The sequence below is a fragment of the Elaeis guineensis genome, chromosome 3, assembly GCF_000442705.2.
Source record: "Elaeis guineensis isolate ETL-2024a chromosome 3, EG11, whole genome shotgun sequence".
In the NCBI taxonomy this organism is placed as follows: Eukaryota; Viridiplantae; Streptophyta; class Magnoliopsida; order Arecales; family Arecaceae; genus Elaeis; species Elaeis guineensis.
Window position 1 is genome coordinate 87,576,540 of NC_025995.2, and position 18,019 is coordinate 87,594,558.

At 36.1% G+C, this 18,019-nt stretch overlaps 1 protein-coding gene and 1 non-coding gene across 3 annotated transcripts; both read right to left on the bottom strand.

Moving 5' to 3' along the window:
• Window positions 1–8,339: 8,339 nt before the first annotated feature.
• Window positions 8,340–17,592, bottom strand: LOC140856491 (small ribosomal subunit protein uS3x-like). Of its 2 annotated transcripts, XR_012139745.1 has the most exons (7): window positions 17,434–17,592; window positions 17,183–17,330; window positions 16,933–17,095; window positions 9,639–9,691; window positions 9,434–9,566; window positions 9,052–9,088; window positions 8,340–8,839 (listed from the first exon to the last, which is right to left on the bottom strand). XR_012139745.1 is itself a non-coding variant. In XM_073253931.1 (6 exons), the coding sequence occupies exons 5-6, from the start codon at window positions 9,509–9,511 to the stop codon at window positions 8,672–8,674; spliced, it is 246 nt and encodes an 81-aa protein (XP_073110032.1). In that variant the 5' UTR covers window positions 9,512–9,566; window positions 9,639–9,691; window positions 16,933–17,095; window positions 17,183–17,330; window positions 17,434–17,592; the 3' UTR covers window positions 8,340–8,671. The 2 variants fall into 2 exon arrangements, 1 of the variants encoding a protein (XP_073110032.1); XM_073253931.1 differs by lacking the exon at window positions 9,052–9,088.
• On the bottom strand, window positions 14,390–14,495 carry LOC114914062 (small nucleolar RNA snoR113). Its single transcript, XR_003800495.1, has one exon. It is a non-coding gene; the product is annotated as a small nucleolar RNA snoR113 (small nucleolar RNA).
• Window positions 17,593–18,019: the final 427 nt, after the last annotated feature.

The following is an 18,019-nucleotide window of genomic DNA, read 5'->3' on the forward strand; positions in this document are numbered from 1 at the left end:
CTTCTCCTTTCCATCGAAAATTCTAAGCTCAATCGATGGCAATCGCCAGAAAATCCATCGCGGAAGACCGTCCCTGTGTCGTCCAATTTTTCGTCAGAAAAGCCTCGCCGGCATCGGAGGTAAGCCTCCTCCCCTTCCTCTCTCCTCCCATTTCCTTTCCGTACCGGTGTGCACGCTCACCGATGATCGGAGTCGTCGGATTTTATTGTGGAAGAACCTTTCTTTTTGCCATTTTTTCGGCACCAGTGGTCACCGCCGACCATCGGTTTGGTCCCCCTCTTGCCGCCGGATCGCCCCCCTTCGACCGCCGACCATCCCCGTGCCGACTGCATAGTCGATTGGCCAACCCATGCGGAGATTAAAGATCCACTGTTTCGGCCCAAAGGAAACCCGGGAAGAAGAAAAGAAGAAGAAGGAAAAGAAAAGAAAAAGAAAAGAAGAAGGAAAAGAAAAGAAAAAGAAAAGAAAAAGAAGGAAAAGAAAAGAAAAAAAAAGAAAAGAAAAGAAAAAGGAAAAAGAAAAAGAAAAAGAAAAAGAATAATATAATAATAATATAATAAATAGAATTTTCTCCTCTCTCTTCTGTGAAGAAAAAGAAAAAAAAAAGAGAGAAAAGAAAAGAAAAGAAAAAAATTATTAAATTAATTAATAAATAATGAGATAAATAATAAAATATGAGAAAGAAAGTTTCTCTCTCTTTACTTTCTCTCTTCAGCCTGAACTAGTATTTTCTCTCTCTAAAATTAGACTTTCTCTCTCTATTTTTTCTCTCTAAGTTATTTTTCTCTCTTAAGATTTTTAGAATTTTGAGAAGAATGATGATGAATTTAAATGATCCTCGTGATGAATTTTTGATCTATGATCGTCAGATGGTACACCGACATTTATTTTGATCAGATCAGGTATTTTTAGATTCTATTTTTTATGATTTTATTGAATTTTTCATATAATAATCTGAGCATGATTTGATCTGATCGATCAGATTTGTTGAATCATATTATCTGAAGAATTCAAAATGAGTTTTCTCTCTCTAAAATTTTCTCTCTTTAGACTTTTCTCTCTCTAAAATATTCTATCTCTTGATTGATTCTCTCTCTAAAAAAAGGTTAGTGAATGAAGAAATTATTTTTAATAGTCCTGATCTGATTTTAATGAAGAACTCTGATCCATGATTGTCAGACAGCATACTGGCACCCACCTTAATCAGACCATAAATCTTTAGATTTGATCTTCCATGATTTCGATCTAGCTATGACTTGATTTGATCATGTTGATTTCACCAATTGAGATATTGGATCAATCGTAATATTGGATTGTGTTACCTGATCAATTCGAATTGTACCTCATGAATTTTCTTTCCTCTGATTTTCTCTCTCTACTTGATTTTATGAAATCGATAAAGAAACCTCGATCCTATCACTTCGAATCCGATTTGATCTGATAGTCAAATTTTGGATCGTTTAGGTCCTAATTAGATTTTGATTAGATGAAATTAGATGATCGGACCCAATCTAAATCGTTGAAATATGGTATTCGTATTCTTTCTAATTATTGAAATTGATTATGTATAGAATTATGGATATTTGATCATGGGATATCGCGATATGATCTACGAACATAATTTTTGGAAGAAAATTTATAGAATTATGTGGATTTATTGGTATGCGTTCGAGGTAAGTAATGTTTCACTTTTTCTAGATTTATTGATAAATTATAATATATTTTTCTGACATGATTTATGAAATGATGCATGAATTAGATGAATGGTATTTTATTATGAAAATATCTTATTTGAAATGTTATGATGAAGTATGATTGAACATATTGATTTCATGATGCATTATATTGATTGATTTCGATACTACATGATTATATATTTTATTATCGAAATTAGAATATGAAACATGATTTATGAAGAATTATGATATAAGAAACAATAAGAATTGACAACCTGACTATGTAAAGGACCCTGCCAATGGGGGCATATACGTTGGCAATTGATTTGTCCTGAGGGGTTTACGTCGCCAGAGAGACCAGCGACAAATCACCAGAGAGACCAGCGGTTCCGAAGGACTTTGCTGCCAGATGATTCGCAACTCACCGCAAGAAGATACGCGGTATTATGACCCTGCCACAGAAAAAATATGGTCATAGCTCATGGTTGACGAAAAGAATTGAATAACGAAAGAAATTGAAATCTGGAAAGAAACTTGAATTTTCGAAAAAGAAATGAATTTGACATGAATTATGTTGCATAATTGAAATTAATTTTAAATTGATGAACTCTATATGCTTATTTTCTATAAATGATTATTTACTTAAATGTCTGATGAAATCTGTTGAAAATGATCATTGCTTACTGGGCTGTCTAGCTCATTACCTCTTATTTTACTATTTTTACAGATGTTGAGGAATTAAAATGATACAAGATATGAATGGAAGAGTGATCAGAAGCAGAATCTTCATATTTTTAATTTAGGTTGAAAGTCTTTTTGAATTTGATGTAAGGCCTATGAATCATTGCTGAATTTATTAAGATATTAAAGAAGAAGTTTAGATCGTTATGTTTTGGATTTGAGTTATTGACTAATTATTCCGCTGTTATTTTAAGATAGCATGATAAGATGCCTTGCATGCTTACGAAAAGAATTTTCTATGAGTATGCAGTGGTTATCATGATCATCGATTCACAATCTCGAATCGGAAACATGACAGGTGCATCCAAACCCTCGTTCCTCAATAGTTTCCATGATCTAGATCGTAAAGATAAGCCTGAGATTTTCTGTATTATGGAGAGATGCATTTCTGGGGATGCTGTGGGAGAGGCTCCATCGAGCAGCAGGTCTTCAATGGCAAGTCTTCCGTATTCCGACAGAAGGACGGTGCAGGGGAATCATCATTTTCTGACATAAGAACATTGCTGGGAGTGACTCCTTGTCAACTAATTGTCAAGGAGCTGTTGGGATGATTAATACATAGGGAATGAGGCCTTGGATCATGGTGGTCATTTACGCTAGTACTTGCTTCAGAGAAAGGAGGCAAGTCTGGGAGTTGATCAAGCATTGTATTTCCACTGGTTCATCGGTGATTGCCATAGGTGACTTTAATGTGATTTGTGCTAGCAATGAGAAGTAGGGGGGCAAGGTGTTTCATCCTAAGATTGACACGCATGAATTTAGTGAGTTCATCAGCTCGAATTCACTGATTGATTTGGGCTTCAGTGGGCTTTCTTATACTTTGTGCAACCACAGATGTGGCTCGGCCAGAGTATGGGAATGCTTGGATAAAGCTCTGGCTACCGGTGATTGGATCAACTCTTTCCCTGAATCACAAGTCATCCATCTACCAAGAATAGGGTCGGATCACTGTTCGTTACTTCTTTGTATCCAGGATAAAGTCAATCAGAAGGTTCCTCCCCCTTTCAGATTCTTTAAATTTTGGTTAACAGAAGGTGATGTCAGATGGGTGGTGACGAACGCTTGGGTTGGTATTCATGGCTGTTCTCCTACAGAGAGGTTTACTAAACTGCTCAAGAAAACTAGAACTGCTTTGTCCAGATGGAACAGGGAAGTTGTAGGGAACATTTTTGAGAAGGCAAAGAGGTTGGAGGAGCAGATTCATCAGATGTAAGCTGAGGACATCGGTTCTGGAGGTCAGAACATTCAATTGCAACTTCATCTCTCAAGGAAGATCTCAGAGTAACATTGGGTTCTGAAAGTGCAAGAGCTCTATTGGCGTCAGAAATCTCGGATCAGGTAGTTGAGGGATGGGGATCAAAACACAACCTTCTTCCACCAGTCAACTATTATCCGGCGTCGTAGAAATAGAATTACCTCAGTTATTAACGATCAAGGTCAGGAAGTCAGTGACGAAAATGGGATCACAGACGTCATTATGAACCATTTTCATTCTCTGTGGCAGTGTCAAGACACCGGACATGAAATAGCGCTCCCTTCAATCTACAATCAAATTACTGAATTTCAGAATCAGAAACTGGTGGCGCAAATATCCGAAAATAAAATCATCAAAGCTCTTTTCCAACTTCAATCAGATCGCGCTCCTGGGCCATCAAGCTTTCAACCTCTCTTCTTTAAACACTTTTGGCAAATTATAAGGAATGATCTGATAAGACCAGTTCAGGAGGTGTTCGGAACTTGCTCTATGCCAAATAGCTGGAAGGATACTTATGTGATTTTGATTCCTGAGAAGAATAATCCGAGGGGAGTCAACGATTATCGACTTATCAACTTGTGTAACACTGTCTACAAGCTTATGGCAAAGATCATTATCAACCGAATGAAACCTCTCCTAAATCTTTTGATAGCACCGGAATAAGGAGCTTTTGTGCCCGATCGAAATATTTTTGATGACATAATGATTATCCAAGAAGTCTTTCATTCTCTCAATACCAGATCTACGAATTAGCCTTTAATGGTGATCAAAGCTGACATGGAGAAGGCATATGACTGAGTGAATTGGAGATATCTGAAAATTGTTCTTGGCCACTTGGATTCCATCCCAAGTTCATTCAATAGATAATGTATTATGTGTCACAGCCCAGGTTCTCTATTTTGGTGAATGGTGCATCTACCTCCTCATTCCTATCTTCTGGTGGGTTACGACAAGGATGCCTACTATCATCATTTCTTTTCATAATTTGCTCTGATATGCTATTCGGATTGTTGCAGTCTCAGATTCAATTGGGTGGTATTCGTGGGTATCAACCTCCCCAAGGTGGGCCTAACATTACCCATTTGCTTTTCGCTGATGATATTCTTCTCATTGTTAGGGCACAAAAAAGAATGCTCGGGTATTGTAGCCAATCTGGCCAACGGGTGAACATCAACAAATTCCAAATCTGTTTTGGTAGAAGAGCCAGGCAGTCCACCAAACAATATATTCTGAACTTGTTTCGTGTGCCTTTGAATAAAGATGTATGGTATTATCTGAGAGTTCCCCTATCAACATCATCTCTATCTTCCACTGATTTCCGGAAGCAGAACTATTTGCAGCGTAGAGAGCTCTCACGACTGCCGTCAATCGGTTGGGCTTCACAAGGATATGGCTGGAAGGCGATTCGTTTACAGTGATCAATTAGATAACAAAACAACTTCGGAGTCTGGAGCAGACTAATGATTTCTCTCCTCGCCATCCTATGTTAGCGAATATCACCATTTGTGCTGCCTCTTTGGATGCATTCACGCTCTCTCACACTTATCGGGAGGCCAATCAGCCAGCAGATAGCTTGGCTGGAAGACCTAATGTCAGAGTTTTTCTGTCTCTTCTATCTCTCCCTTATACCACCACCATATTGACTATGGCTGACTCGACTGGTGTTCATATCCTTCACTATTAGTTTATTTCTTTTGGGGACCTCTTCCCCCTTGCATACAAAAAAAAAAGTTATATAAAATTACAATTTTTTTTAACATAAGTTGAATTTTTATTTTTTTAAAAAATTAATAAAAAAAATATCTTTTTTTGACCTACATTGGAGGAAGTACAGCTTCTTCCAGATAAAAAGTTAATAATATTGTTTTGCGTTTAAAATATTTATAGCATGTCAATCAAAAAGTGTCACAGGATGTTATATATATATATATATATATATATATATATATATAATTTCAAACAAGGATCTAGAATATTATCAAATATTATGTAGACTTGCCGTACAGTATGTTATTAATAATTTAGCTAAAGTTGTCATATATATATATATATACATATACATATATATATATATATATATATATATATATATATATATTTCAAACAAGGATCTAGAATATTATCAAATATTATGTAGACTTGCCGTACAGTATGTTATTAATAATTTAGCTAAAGTTGTCACTCCTACTTAGATTCATGATACAGCTTAACCCATATTCAATTACAAAAATAAATTTTCAATCATATGATATTGGGTTTTTACCTTAAAGTTTTGGGGGTTCCACGCATGGTTGTCACCGTGATCTAAAATAAAGTGTTATTACTTCGTAATCGCCCCTACTGAAATCATTATTGGTTGTTATAATAGCTATAACCTATTTATCTCAAATGATAATTTCAAGATTCTTAATATTAAAATAATTAATGAAATGATAGCTGTTATAAGAATTTGATAATGAGAAACTAGCAGTACGAGTGTGGTCTTTTCCCTAATTTTATATTACATAGAATAATTATTTGGACCGTGCAAGCACGTTTGGAGAAATTTTTGAAGAAAAATTCTGAAATTTGAAATAAATATTTTTTTATTGAAAAGAAAATATGAGGAGAAAAAGGACCATTGCTAGTGTTGTAACAGTCCATTATAACAAGAAATAATAGAAATAATATAAAGTAATAATTGTTAGATTTTCCTGCATCATTAATCTCCATAACATAATGGGGGTTGCCAAAAGCATTATAATAAGTTATAATAGTTATAATGTCGTTATTTACAACTATGGTTCTTATTCCTAAGAAAGAGAACCAAATCGAGGACTATAGTCCTATGTCCGTCCGCAATATTTGTCATAAGCTCCTAGCCAAGCTCCTTTGTCCCTTGTTTAAAGCTTGTGCTGCATTTTTTTACAAGACCTGCTTAAGGTGCCTTTATTCCTGATAGAAATCTTAGCGACGTCATTCTGGTCACCGAGGATATCCTCAATCTATGGTAAATTGGAAGGTATCTTACCAAAAAAATCATTATGATTAAATTTGACATAGAAAAGGCATATAAAAGATCGAGTTGGAAAGCCTTATTTAGCTTGCTGTTCCTATGTCTATTGGTTTAGATCTTATTGTTTCCTCTGATTCCTTTTTGCTTCTTACAGGTGTTGGAACCCTTTGATGTAGTTCAAAAGTATTAGGGGGATTAGATAGTTTCACTCTCCCCTTACATTCTCATTTCATGCTTATGAGTCCTAATGGCTATGCCCAATGATAAGATAAATGCTGGCTTATCCATGGTTGTCTTTTTCAACATGTCCAAGATGAGCACCATCAATTTGCTTCATGCAGAAGAAGCTCTTCTTTTTACCAAGACCACACTTATTAGTAGTTTCCTAATAGAAATGTTCCATATATACTAATCAGAAGATTAACAATGACAAATCTTGCTTGTACTTCCCTTCTTGGATGCACTTCAGATGGAAAAGGCTCATCGTTAGGATTGCAGTGGGTACTTGGCATTTTAATTATTATCTTGACAACAATTGCTGTTAAGAGGCTCTCCATGTCTGCTTATGATTTTCTTAGTCAGAGGGTTAAAAAGAGGCTTGAGTGTGGTTCCGGTTCCTCTCCCACGTCTCCCACATCATCCTAATAGGAAACTATTAGGCAGACCAAATCCACCAAAGACCTAGGATAAAATCATCTTAGATAGGTTCATTTTATCCTTAAATAAAATTATTAGGTGGATTCATTTTGCCCAGGATTCACCTTCCTCCATGCAAAGTCACAGATGGATCATGTAATGATCACTTTCAGACCTGTGCTTTAGCAATGTGCATGCATTGTTATGGTTGTCGATACATATGAATACGGTTGGAAACGCCACCATTGTTTTGGATGCAAATGTTTTGAATAGGCTATAAAAAATTTAGGTCCACAATTTTTTTTTTTTTTTGTAAATAATGCATCACTATGAACAGGTAATTCTTGATGTAGGGCAGGTTAAGAGGATAAGCTCACCACTCCATTCCAAGGGTGATGAGGTATTCTCGGTTACATGAACAACTTATATATTTCAGTTACAATTAAACAAATACTGCAGAGTTTAGTCTCTGCAACCATAGTCACTGCACACCACAACCTCAAATATATGTCACTGAGAGTTGCAAGTAACCAAACAGGACCTAACAACAACAGTAGATGAGTTGTACAATGCTTAAAGTGGAGTGATGACTGACACTTTACTTTTTTCTTTTTTCCACCTTAAACACACACACCAAAAAAAAAAAAAAAAAAAAGAAAAAGAAAAGAATTCTAAACACATTTTACTAATACATTGGGCAACTAAAACACATTCTCACGTGTAAAACATTATAATCATAATTATCTAACCTTATAAAAACAAAAAAATCAATACAGAATTTATAATAAAATGATTTTCCTAATCAAGCAAACCGACCACGACACCAATATTTCAGATTCCATAGGGCTCACTGTTTTTGTTCTCTTTTTGTCTTCCAAGAAGAATAACGAAACTGACTGAAAAAAATCTACTACAAAACGCTCTCTCTTTTCTTTCCGTTTTTTTTTTAAATAGTTTCTAAAATCACTAAAACCTTCAGTAGCAGATTCATTGCTTTCCAATCAAAAAGAGTGATAGTAAAAGCAAAGAACAGAAGTTCAAACAAATGCCCCTTAATCTCCATGTCATATTTAACTAATTTGTAGAGAAACAAAAACATAGAAATAACAATGATGCCAAACTAGCCCTAACTATCCACCGAACTGAAACTATTTTCTGATGGTTCAAAACCAAATACAATAGACCGTGAATAGAGTTTAACTTCCCAAATATGACAAAACAACATAGAGAAGATTGAAAAAGGTGATGTCCCCAAAAAGACAAGCCCTATGATACTTTTAAAAGAAACTAGAAACTACTCAAAGATTACGAGAACTCTTCTCAAGAGCATCAACTCAACGAGTGGACAAGACTAACACGGACCAGACATTAGGCAACCGGAACCTCTAACGCCGGGGCCATCATTAGTGGAAGCCTGATGTACTCCTCATCCTTTGGCGTGTGAATGGTAACCAAATCTGGTAGAGGTGCTGCAGGTCCCTGCTTCCCCTTCGGATCCCAATCCAGCACAATCTTGACCTTGATCCCAAGAACACCCTGACAAGGAAAAAAAATTAAACAGTTAGTATCTATCTTGATTAGCACAACAGCATAATAGAATTATGAAGTAGAAAAAGGACAGAACTATGCAAGAAACAAAAGACAATCTACAGGGTCATCCGAAGTGGCATTATTATGAGCCACAACAGCACACAGATGGGCCACACATGCATTGGACCACAAGTAATATGTTGGATCAGAATGAATACCACTTTGTACTAAAATTTTGGACTTCATAAGGTGGACCTGAAGGAAAAGGAAAGAAGAGAAAGGATTCCTTAGTTCATTGCATAAAAACCAAAGACAATACAAAAAATATTCAACATGCATATAACAGAAATCCAGTATTTTTTAACAGCCCAAATAGATGTAAGATATTATAAGCAACATTAAGATCTATGGAATTACATGAGCAAACAACCAATTTAAAGTCCAACCAGATACAGATATTGGGTGTCACCTTCATTGGTTTGAAGCTATGTCAGTACGTATGGTAATTTGGTACTGACACTCCACATATTACTAAATCACGAGCAGATGCAAATCTGGAGGACAAAACAATCAATGCAAGGCAGAAAGTGAGAAGCTAACCTGTCTAAGAAGAACATGCCTCACTGCTGAGTCAATATACTCGTTGACAGGCTGACCAGAAGAAATCATGTACTCCATCCTTAAACTTCATGGATTTAGCATGTTGTGCCCTTAGCTTCCCGCTAACAATGACCTGCAATACCAAGGCATTAAAATCTACAAATTTTTGTATAAAAGTGAAGCATTTGTAATGGATTCAAAATACCACAACCCTTGGCACCACTCTCCATGATAAACCTCAAGACACCATAACAGGCCCTGAAAGAGAGAACATCGGCAAGTCAGAGTAGTAGTGAATTTCAAATCACAAGAAAATCCAAGACATGGATGGAGGGACGAGCAAAGCAGTACCACAAGCAAGGACACACATTACTACTTAGAACTGAGGTGGGTCATGCATCTATGATAATGAATTAAAGAGTTATTTTTTTAAAAAAAATGTCAACGGCTTATTTGACTTCTGATATAACACAGATGGCGAAAAAGAAATAACCCTCACAGAAGAAGAAGACAGGTAGACGAGTCATTCAACAAAAAATCCAACATTTTGATGAAAAAATGACCAAAGAAACAAAGACAGCATAAACCATCGACCTGACCGAGCTCTGGAACATTAAGGAACATTATATGCTGTGGAAAGATTGTAAGTGAAGATGACACCCGATAACAATGGAGAGGAAAAAAAATTAATTGGCACTTAAACCTGTTACAAAACACGCACTACCAGATTATTTGACATGCTACTTTTCCAAGTCAAAGACATATGAAATCAAAAAATCAGGAAAAAAAGGTAATAAACCCTGCAATCAATGCTAAAATCAAGTTCATGAAGATTCTCTCAGACTCTTAAATTTGAAGTTGGATAAAAGGAAACTCCACTTCACAGAAATTATATGATAGAAATTTTAAACAAGCATTTGGGGGATAAAAGGTTAAGGCAGCTTATAAAAAGAAAATATAAAAGAAAATATGGTATCTGAACAAAGAATTCACATAAAGAACTTGAACCATGTTTAGAGACAATCAGAAAAACCAAATTCGGAAAAGAAAAAAAAGGAACTTATCAATCAGCAGAAGAATGAATTAAAAGGAGGTAGACAGTGTTGAAGCTTATTCTAAACTTCAAGCACACAAGGAAAATACAGGAAGCCAGACAAACACCATAGTTCTCTATATGAGCTTCGATAAAGCCTCCAAAGCATTTTGTTCAGGAGGACACAGAGAATAGAAGTGCTCAAATGGATAGCACTAAGATTCTTAAAGATTTCAGCTTATTCACTTGCCAAAACAAAATAAAAAAACTTAAGTCAAATAAAGAAGTTCAAAAGGCTTAAGGACATCTATTGGAAGAATAATAATTAACTCATTTAGTAAGATCAAAAGTAGAATAATAGGCTTGATTATAATTAGCCATCTAGGAATTTCTGGTATCAGAGCCAACACACACAGACACACACACACAAAGACAATGATTGCATCAGTGACATTGCCTGCCCCAAATAAGCCAATCATACAAGTTTTCAGCAGAGGCCAAGATGTTATTCGACAGTAACATAGGGGGGGCATTTGCTATGGGGCGATCCACCTAAGATTAGAGGTGATGTGGATGGAGATGATAAGATCACCCAAGGTAGTCAAAGGCGAAAGGCACCCTTAAGGCGCTTGGGGGGTTTAGCGTCTTAAGACCCCCAAGCGCCTTAAAGTGAGAGGGGTTTTGAAAAGCACTCACCCAAGTGAAGGGGCTAAAATTAAAAAAAATAAAAAATGAAAAATATGATATATAAATAAATAACAACCAGAGATAACTATTGTAACATAAATTATCATATAATTAACAATTTAAGCATAAAACATATATAAAACAGTAAAATGTTCAACTAGTTCAAGATAAAGTATATGATAACAAGCCATAGGTAGCTCTAAATTCATGAATGAAACAGAAAATATAACAATCCCTAAAGTTCATCAATGGAATCTCATAAATAAAATAGAAAACATAAACAGTCCTAAAGTAGAATCATATAAATGAAACAAAAAAGATAAACAGCCCTAAAGCCTAAAGTTCATCAATGGAATCATCAATCAGATCCTTTTGCATAGTTGTCATCACTTTCATCTTCTCCTCCTTCATTGGATTATATCCTTCAACATCTTCTGTCTTATCTGAATCAATCTCTACCTCTTTAAGACCAACTTTATCATATTAATTGACCACTTTATCTCCTGTTAGTAATAGAGTTGAGAAGTTAAATAAGTGGTCTTTTAGGTTTTTTACACTTTTCAGCCATTAAAAAAAAATAATCATAGAGTTCACTGAGGCGTCAAAGGTAAATACCTTGCCTCATTGAGAAAGGCCCTAAAAAGCGCCAAAGGCGTGTGCCTGATTGAAGGGGCATCGCTTGAAGCATCAAGGGACAATGACCCCTTCTGGTGCCTCGTCTGAGCGCCTAGGAATGCCTTTTGGTGCCTTTGACATCACTGAGATCATCACGTTTGATTACACCATGATGATCCTGCATGGCATTGATCTCAAATCACCCTCATTCCTTAAATCACTACCGAACTCGAAAATCCAAGATCACTCTCGAGCAATGACCTTGGACTGAAATTTAAGGACAAAAGTAACCCCTAGTGTAGCAAAAAAAATTGATATATCAATATATCATTCATATATTACATCAATATTATATATCTAATATCATATTATATTGATATAATATATTATATTTATGATATATATTACATTATAATATATTATTAATCATATTATTGTTATGTTATGATTCAATAATAATTTTAAATTAGACTAGAAATATCTTATTGTACTTTATATTTATATAATAAAAGTGTTTAATATACTACTTCTATTTGCCTTATTTTTCTAATGAAAATAAATATTTGTATTAATAAATAATATATTATAAATATAAATAAAAAATATTAATTCTATCATAACAATTAATACATTTTTATAAGATTAATAATTTATAAGACTGTTTTTATAGAACATATTAATTATTAATATATTAATAAATATATTAATATTTTATTATAATATTTTTTATATGATTAATAGATATATTTTTATAGAATATATCATGAATAGTTTTGTTATTATATGATCAGTGATCTTAGGTTTTCATGGAATACCAAACAGGTTACTTGTAGATACCTGATGATTTTTAATCACTAGATGATGGCTTGCCAAATGCAGTGATTTTAGATCACTAGAGATCAGATCACCATAAAATTCGGATCACCGATGATCCGTACTAATCCCATTTGGATCACCAAATACTAACTTAATATAAGGGCTTGATTACTAAATTAGTCATTGAGGTTTGGCCTCAAACTTATTTGAATCCCCAACTTTTTCAAAGTTGCAATGTTATCCCTGATGCTATAAAATCATTTTAGTCAAGCCATTACGGTCACTTTGATGTTGCTAACTCAATTGGATCTGTATAGGTGGCATGTATTTTATGATGTGGCAAGAAGACGTTGATTACAAGGCCAAAACGTAGCAGAGAGATGGGAAGGGAAAATTGCCTCAATGGCTTGTTTGACTAAAGCTCGAGGAATTTGGAATTTTTAGGGAGTTGGGGTTTCAAGGTCCCAACAAATTGCTGACATAGCAATTTTTCCCTCCAAATTGTCTCTCTCTTTGTCACATTTTGGAGAAATTATTGGGTATAACAGTTCTACCAACCCGGAGTATAGACCATCCAATCACAACTTGCCACGTATCAATTCATACTAAAAAAAATTGCGTTCCACTATCAGCCAATCTGGTCACTTTTTCCCATCTGAAAAAAGGAAAAAAAGAACCCTAAATCTAAGCATCCCCTCTCCCTATTGTCCTCTCCCATAGCTCTATCTCACTGGCCTCTTCCCCCCATGGAGCCAACACTACCACACATTGTCGACCTCTGGCTCAGCCCTCCCAGCTGTCCACTCCCACAACTCCATCTCACTAGCATCCTCCTTCCTTAGAGCCAACCCCAGCACCCACCATTGACCTTTGGCTCGACCCCCCCCCCCCACCATCCTCTCCCCAACTCTATCTCACCAGCCTCCCCCCTCCTCGAAACCAACCCCACCACCCGTCGTTGACCTTTAGCTTGGCCCAGTGAAGGTAGAAAAGGTTTATTATGAAAGAATGCAACATAGTTATATCAACACCCGATGTAGAGTAAAATCCAAAATCATATTCAAGATTACAATAATACTAATGTTTTCTCCACCAGCAACAATGTCTTCAACCTGAAGTTTAACAAAGAAAGGATCACAAGACATGAACTCGAAAATTTAAGGTGCCTGTTATTAAATCAATAGTCTTCAAGTCTTCACAGTCAACATAAAACAGCTTAAACAAAGTCTAGATGCTGCTGGATGAAGACAGCAAGAATGGTGAGGGCAAAAAAAATCTATATCAACTTCTGCTGCTTTTGGCTTTGCAGGAGTTTAATCTTGAGAATTTAAACCAACCAACCACCCCTCTGTGGCCCACACCCTAGGAAAAAATATCTTTTGTTTTTTTTATACATAATTACTAACCATGATCAGGCTCTTCACTAAGGTTCCTTCATCGTGATGACAATATTCCAACTTCAGCCTCTTGCCATCCATGTATATCCAGCTCCTATTTCAGCCAAATTAAATACTGGCTTAGTCAAGTGTCCTGGTATCCCATTACAGTATCCACTCTCCACCAGCAACAACCAATAATGCACATACATAGGATTATGTACTTGATATGTTAAGCTCATAAAGCCTTATCAACTTATAAGCTGTGTGTTAGACTTCATTAGCAGATCATTCCACTAGCCACTACTCCCTTGATGATTAAAATCAAAATCAAAATCAGTTTTAGAAATCACATAAATTTGTTTTTAAATTCAAAACCAGAAAATAGCTTCAACCTCATAAATTTGGCAATTTCGAAAATACTCCCAACTGGCTCAGCTAAATACCTTATGACAAGCCGCATCATTCTACTACCAACTGAAATAAAGAAAATTTCAGGGCAGATGTAAGTCCGGCCTTTTAGTCATCACAGCCAGCAAAATAAAAAATAAATCACCATCATTCCGAATCCCCAAAACCTCACAGAAACCATCAATATGAGAAGATGCTACCAACAGCAGATTGAAGGCATAAAAAAAGGCCTCAATTCGAAGCAAAATTTGTGTGTGTGTGTGAGAGAGAGAGAGAGAGAAAGAGATGCACCAGGATCCTCTCTTATGCATCATGATCCCTCATTACCATTTGCAACCTCCCAAAACCCTAATAACTCTCTTGATGGTGGGTGGTGGGATTGGCTCTGAGAAGGGAGGAGGCCAACAAGATGGAGTTGTGGGAGAGGATGACTGTGGGAGGGGTGGAGGGCAAACCAAAGGTCAATGCCGGGTGGTGGGGTTGGCTTTGAGGTCGGATGCTGACAAAGCGAAGCTATGGGAAAGGATGATGGGGAGATTGGAGGGGGAAATTAGGTTTAGGATTCTCCCCTTTTTCAGGCAAGAAAAAGTAACCAGAGTTAACATGGGATGGGCTGAGAGTGGAAGGAAATTTTTTATTCCAAACTGATAATGTGGCAAGCCATGATTGGATGGTCTATAGTCCAAGTTGATAGAACTGTTCTACCCAATAATTTCTCCGTGTCTTGGCCCTGTAATTGGCACCTTTTGGCCATGTCATAAAATAAATGCCGTCTGTGCGGTTCTGTTTGTGTTAGCAACTTCGAAGCGACAGTCATGGCTCAATTGAAATGTTTTTATAATGTGAAAGGTGACATTACAACTTTTAAAAAGTTAGGGACTCAAATAAGTTTAAGGCCAAACCTCATGGACTAATTTAGTAATTAAGCCGTAATATAAGTTTAACGAGGGCATCCTAAATCCAAGTAGGCAAAGCTATCCACGAAAAGCTTTTAAAAGAAAATCATATGTTAGTTTATGTAGAGGAATATAACACCAAAGAAACAACAAATATACCACAGAAACAAGCAACAATTCAAGAACATTACCATTGAGCTAGGTGGTTAAAATCTACAATGCATCCCATAAGAATCAGCAATGACATAAAAAATAAAAGAACAAAAAAACAAATACAGAAAAAAAAAAAAAAAAAACTGCGTGAAATGTTTAAGAAATAACCTTGAGGAAAATGGATAAACATGTTGCCAAAAAAGATGAATGTCATGAAAGCTTTCAAGACTCTATTAGCATACATTGCAGTGTTAATAGTCATCTTCCGACACAAAGTTGGCATTGAGTAACCTATTTGCTTTATAGATGACAAAAGCCTCAGACAACAACCCAAAGTGTACTATTCCACCAAAGCAAATAGTACTTTACAGTCAAACTTTAGTTTTTACCAATGTTAATACAGAATAAAGAAAATTAAAAATGATCCAGCAAAGTGAACATAATGGCCATGCAAAATATACATAATGACATGCACAACACAAAGAACGATCAGTTTATATAACGACTAAGCAGACAAGACATGGAGCAATCCACCATTACTGATAAACAAATCAGGAGCCATCTCGAAATTACAAAAATAAAGGAAATCAGAACTTTCATTGTAAAATCAAAAAAGGTTATATGATTGACCACCATGAACTTGCCAGATATGAAATATCCCGGAGGTCATGGGAGGTCAGCTTTGCAATTCTAGTTTCTCACAAAAAGTGTAAAGTAGGGTCAGAAGAGAAAGCACCTTGTACAAATCTGAATCAACTGCTGGTTCTGCAAGCCCAAAGGGCTCAAAACTTCTGTACAATCATTATATTTTCAAAAAAAAAAAAAAAGAAATTTAACTTGCAACCTTTTACAAATTTTTGGATAACACACCAAGTAAAAAACTTGGGAAAGAACTTAAAGGAACATAGTTGATTTCAAAACCAAAATAATGTGACTGGCATCAACTTTTAACCCACAACCACTTATCTAAGACGAGTCTACAGTATCACACTAGCAAAAGCCACATGATAGAGATTGATTCACATACATATCAAAAAGATCAGTATTCAGTATTTTCCACAAGCAAACAAACATGAAACAACGTATTCAGTACCAGAATAATGTCAAGACACATGATTACATTGCGCAACCGAAAAAAAAATGCAAGAAAACACAAACGACAGGAACTGCAAGTCAAGCCCAAAAAACAAATATTAAAAAAAAAAAAAAAACTAAAGATAAAAGTAATCTTTTTCCAATTCAACGACATAGAATTTAACAGTGGCTTCAATAAAATTTCCATTCAATACATAAACCAAGAGAACAATACACGTCTAATGACTGCCCAAAAGATAGAATGCGCGGAAGGGCACCAGAAATGGTACGAAGAATCAATGTGCTGTAACGATGACACATCCCCACAATACTTCAAAAAATAAATCCGAGAAAAAGAAAACCAAATACTAGACATTTTATTGCACGGATAGAAAAAATAACTGATTTTTATTTGCACAGTGGATAGATAATCCAAACCTCCAAACTGCAAGGCCTCCAAGAAGCTTGTAGCGGACCGACTCCGCCTGGGTCATCGGACAGAGCCCACTGTTGTTCACCTTCTCAGCGTACAGCTCGATGCAGTTCCCCGGAAAGTTGATCATTTCTGCACCACCGACGTCAGCTCCCTAATCCTCCTCCCCTTCTCAGACAAACCAAACAAAACCAATCAACACTTCCGAAATCCATAATGTCCGATCAAAAAGCCCCAAATCTCGAGAGGAATCACCAAGAACGTTCTGGGTTCGCGTCGCCCCGACGATGATCTCGGCCCGCATCGGCGTAACCCTAACCTCCACGCCAAAGTATCCATCCTCAGCGAGCCCCATCGTGAAGACCTCATTCACCTCCACGGAAAAGACGCCATCCGCAACAAACTAAAATAAGGGAAAAGATCGACAAAATCCGGTGACTATGGGCCAAAAAAAATAGAGGAAAAAATTGGAGGCAAGAGGGGGATTGGATCGGAGAAGGGGAAACCTTTCGCTTTTTGCTCATCTGGATCGCCATTCTTGGGAAATTTAGGGACGAAATCGGCCGTCATTCTTTTCTAGTGCGAACTTCGGTAAAACCCTAAAAAGGAAAAAAGAGACAAGACGATGGGAGAGTGGAAGGGTGTTTTTTCGCTTAAGCAGTAGAAGGGTTCCTAAAAAATAGTGGTGGTGGAGAGGATCGGACGGTTGGTGGAGCTTGGACGGTAGAGATTAAATTTTTCACATTTGAGGCCGCTTTTTAGGCGGCAAATGGGTGACTCTTGGTATCCCTCTAGCTCAGCCCGCTGAGATGCCGGTTTGCATATTGAAATATATATGTATACACACCCTTGCTTATAACCCCATGGCATACACGGAATATATTTTTTTTAAAAAAATATTTTATTTCATTAATTTATTAATATCTATTTTTATATATTTTAAAAATAATTAAAATAATAAAAAAATATTTTTTATATGTAGTGTGAATTATAAGCTATTTATTAGTTATTTTGTTTTTTTCTAAATTTGGGATTCCTCTTGCTGTCTAGCTCCTCTTAAAATCTCTATCCTAAAACTGCAATAAGAATCTT

What these genes read in the sequence shown, in the direction of transcription:
- LOC140856491 (XM_073253931.1), bottom strand. Translation starts at nt 9,511, where the DNA reads ATGGAGTACATGATTTCTTCTGGTCAGCCTGTCAACGAGTATATTGAC. An exon ending in GGCATGTTCTTCTTAGACAG is followed by an intron (nt 8,840 to 9,433) that starts GTTAGCTTCTCA and finishes TTTCCTTGTCAG; the next exon opens with GGTGTTCTTGGGATCAAGGT.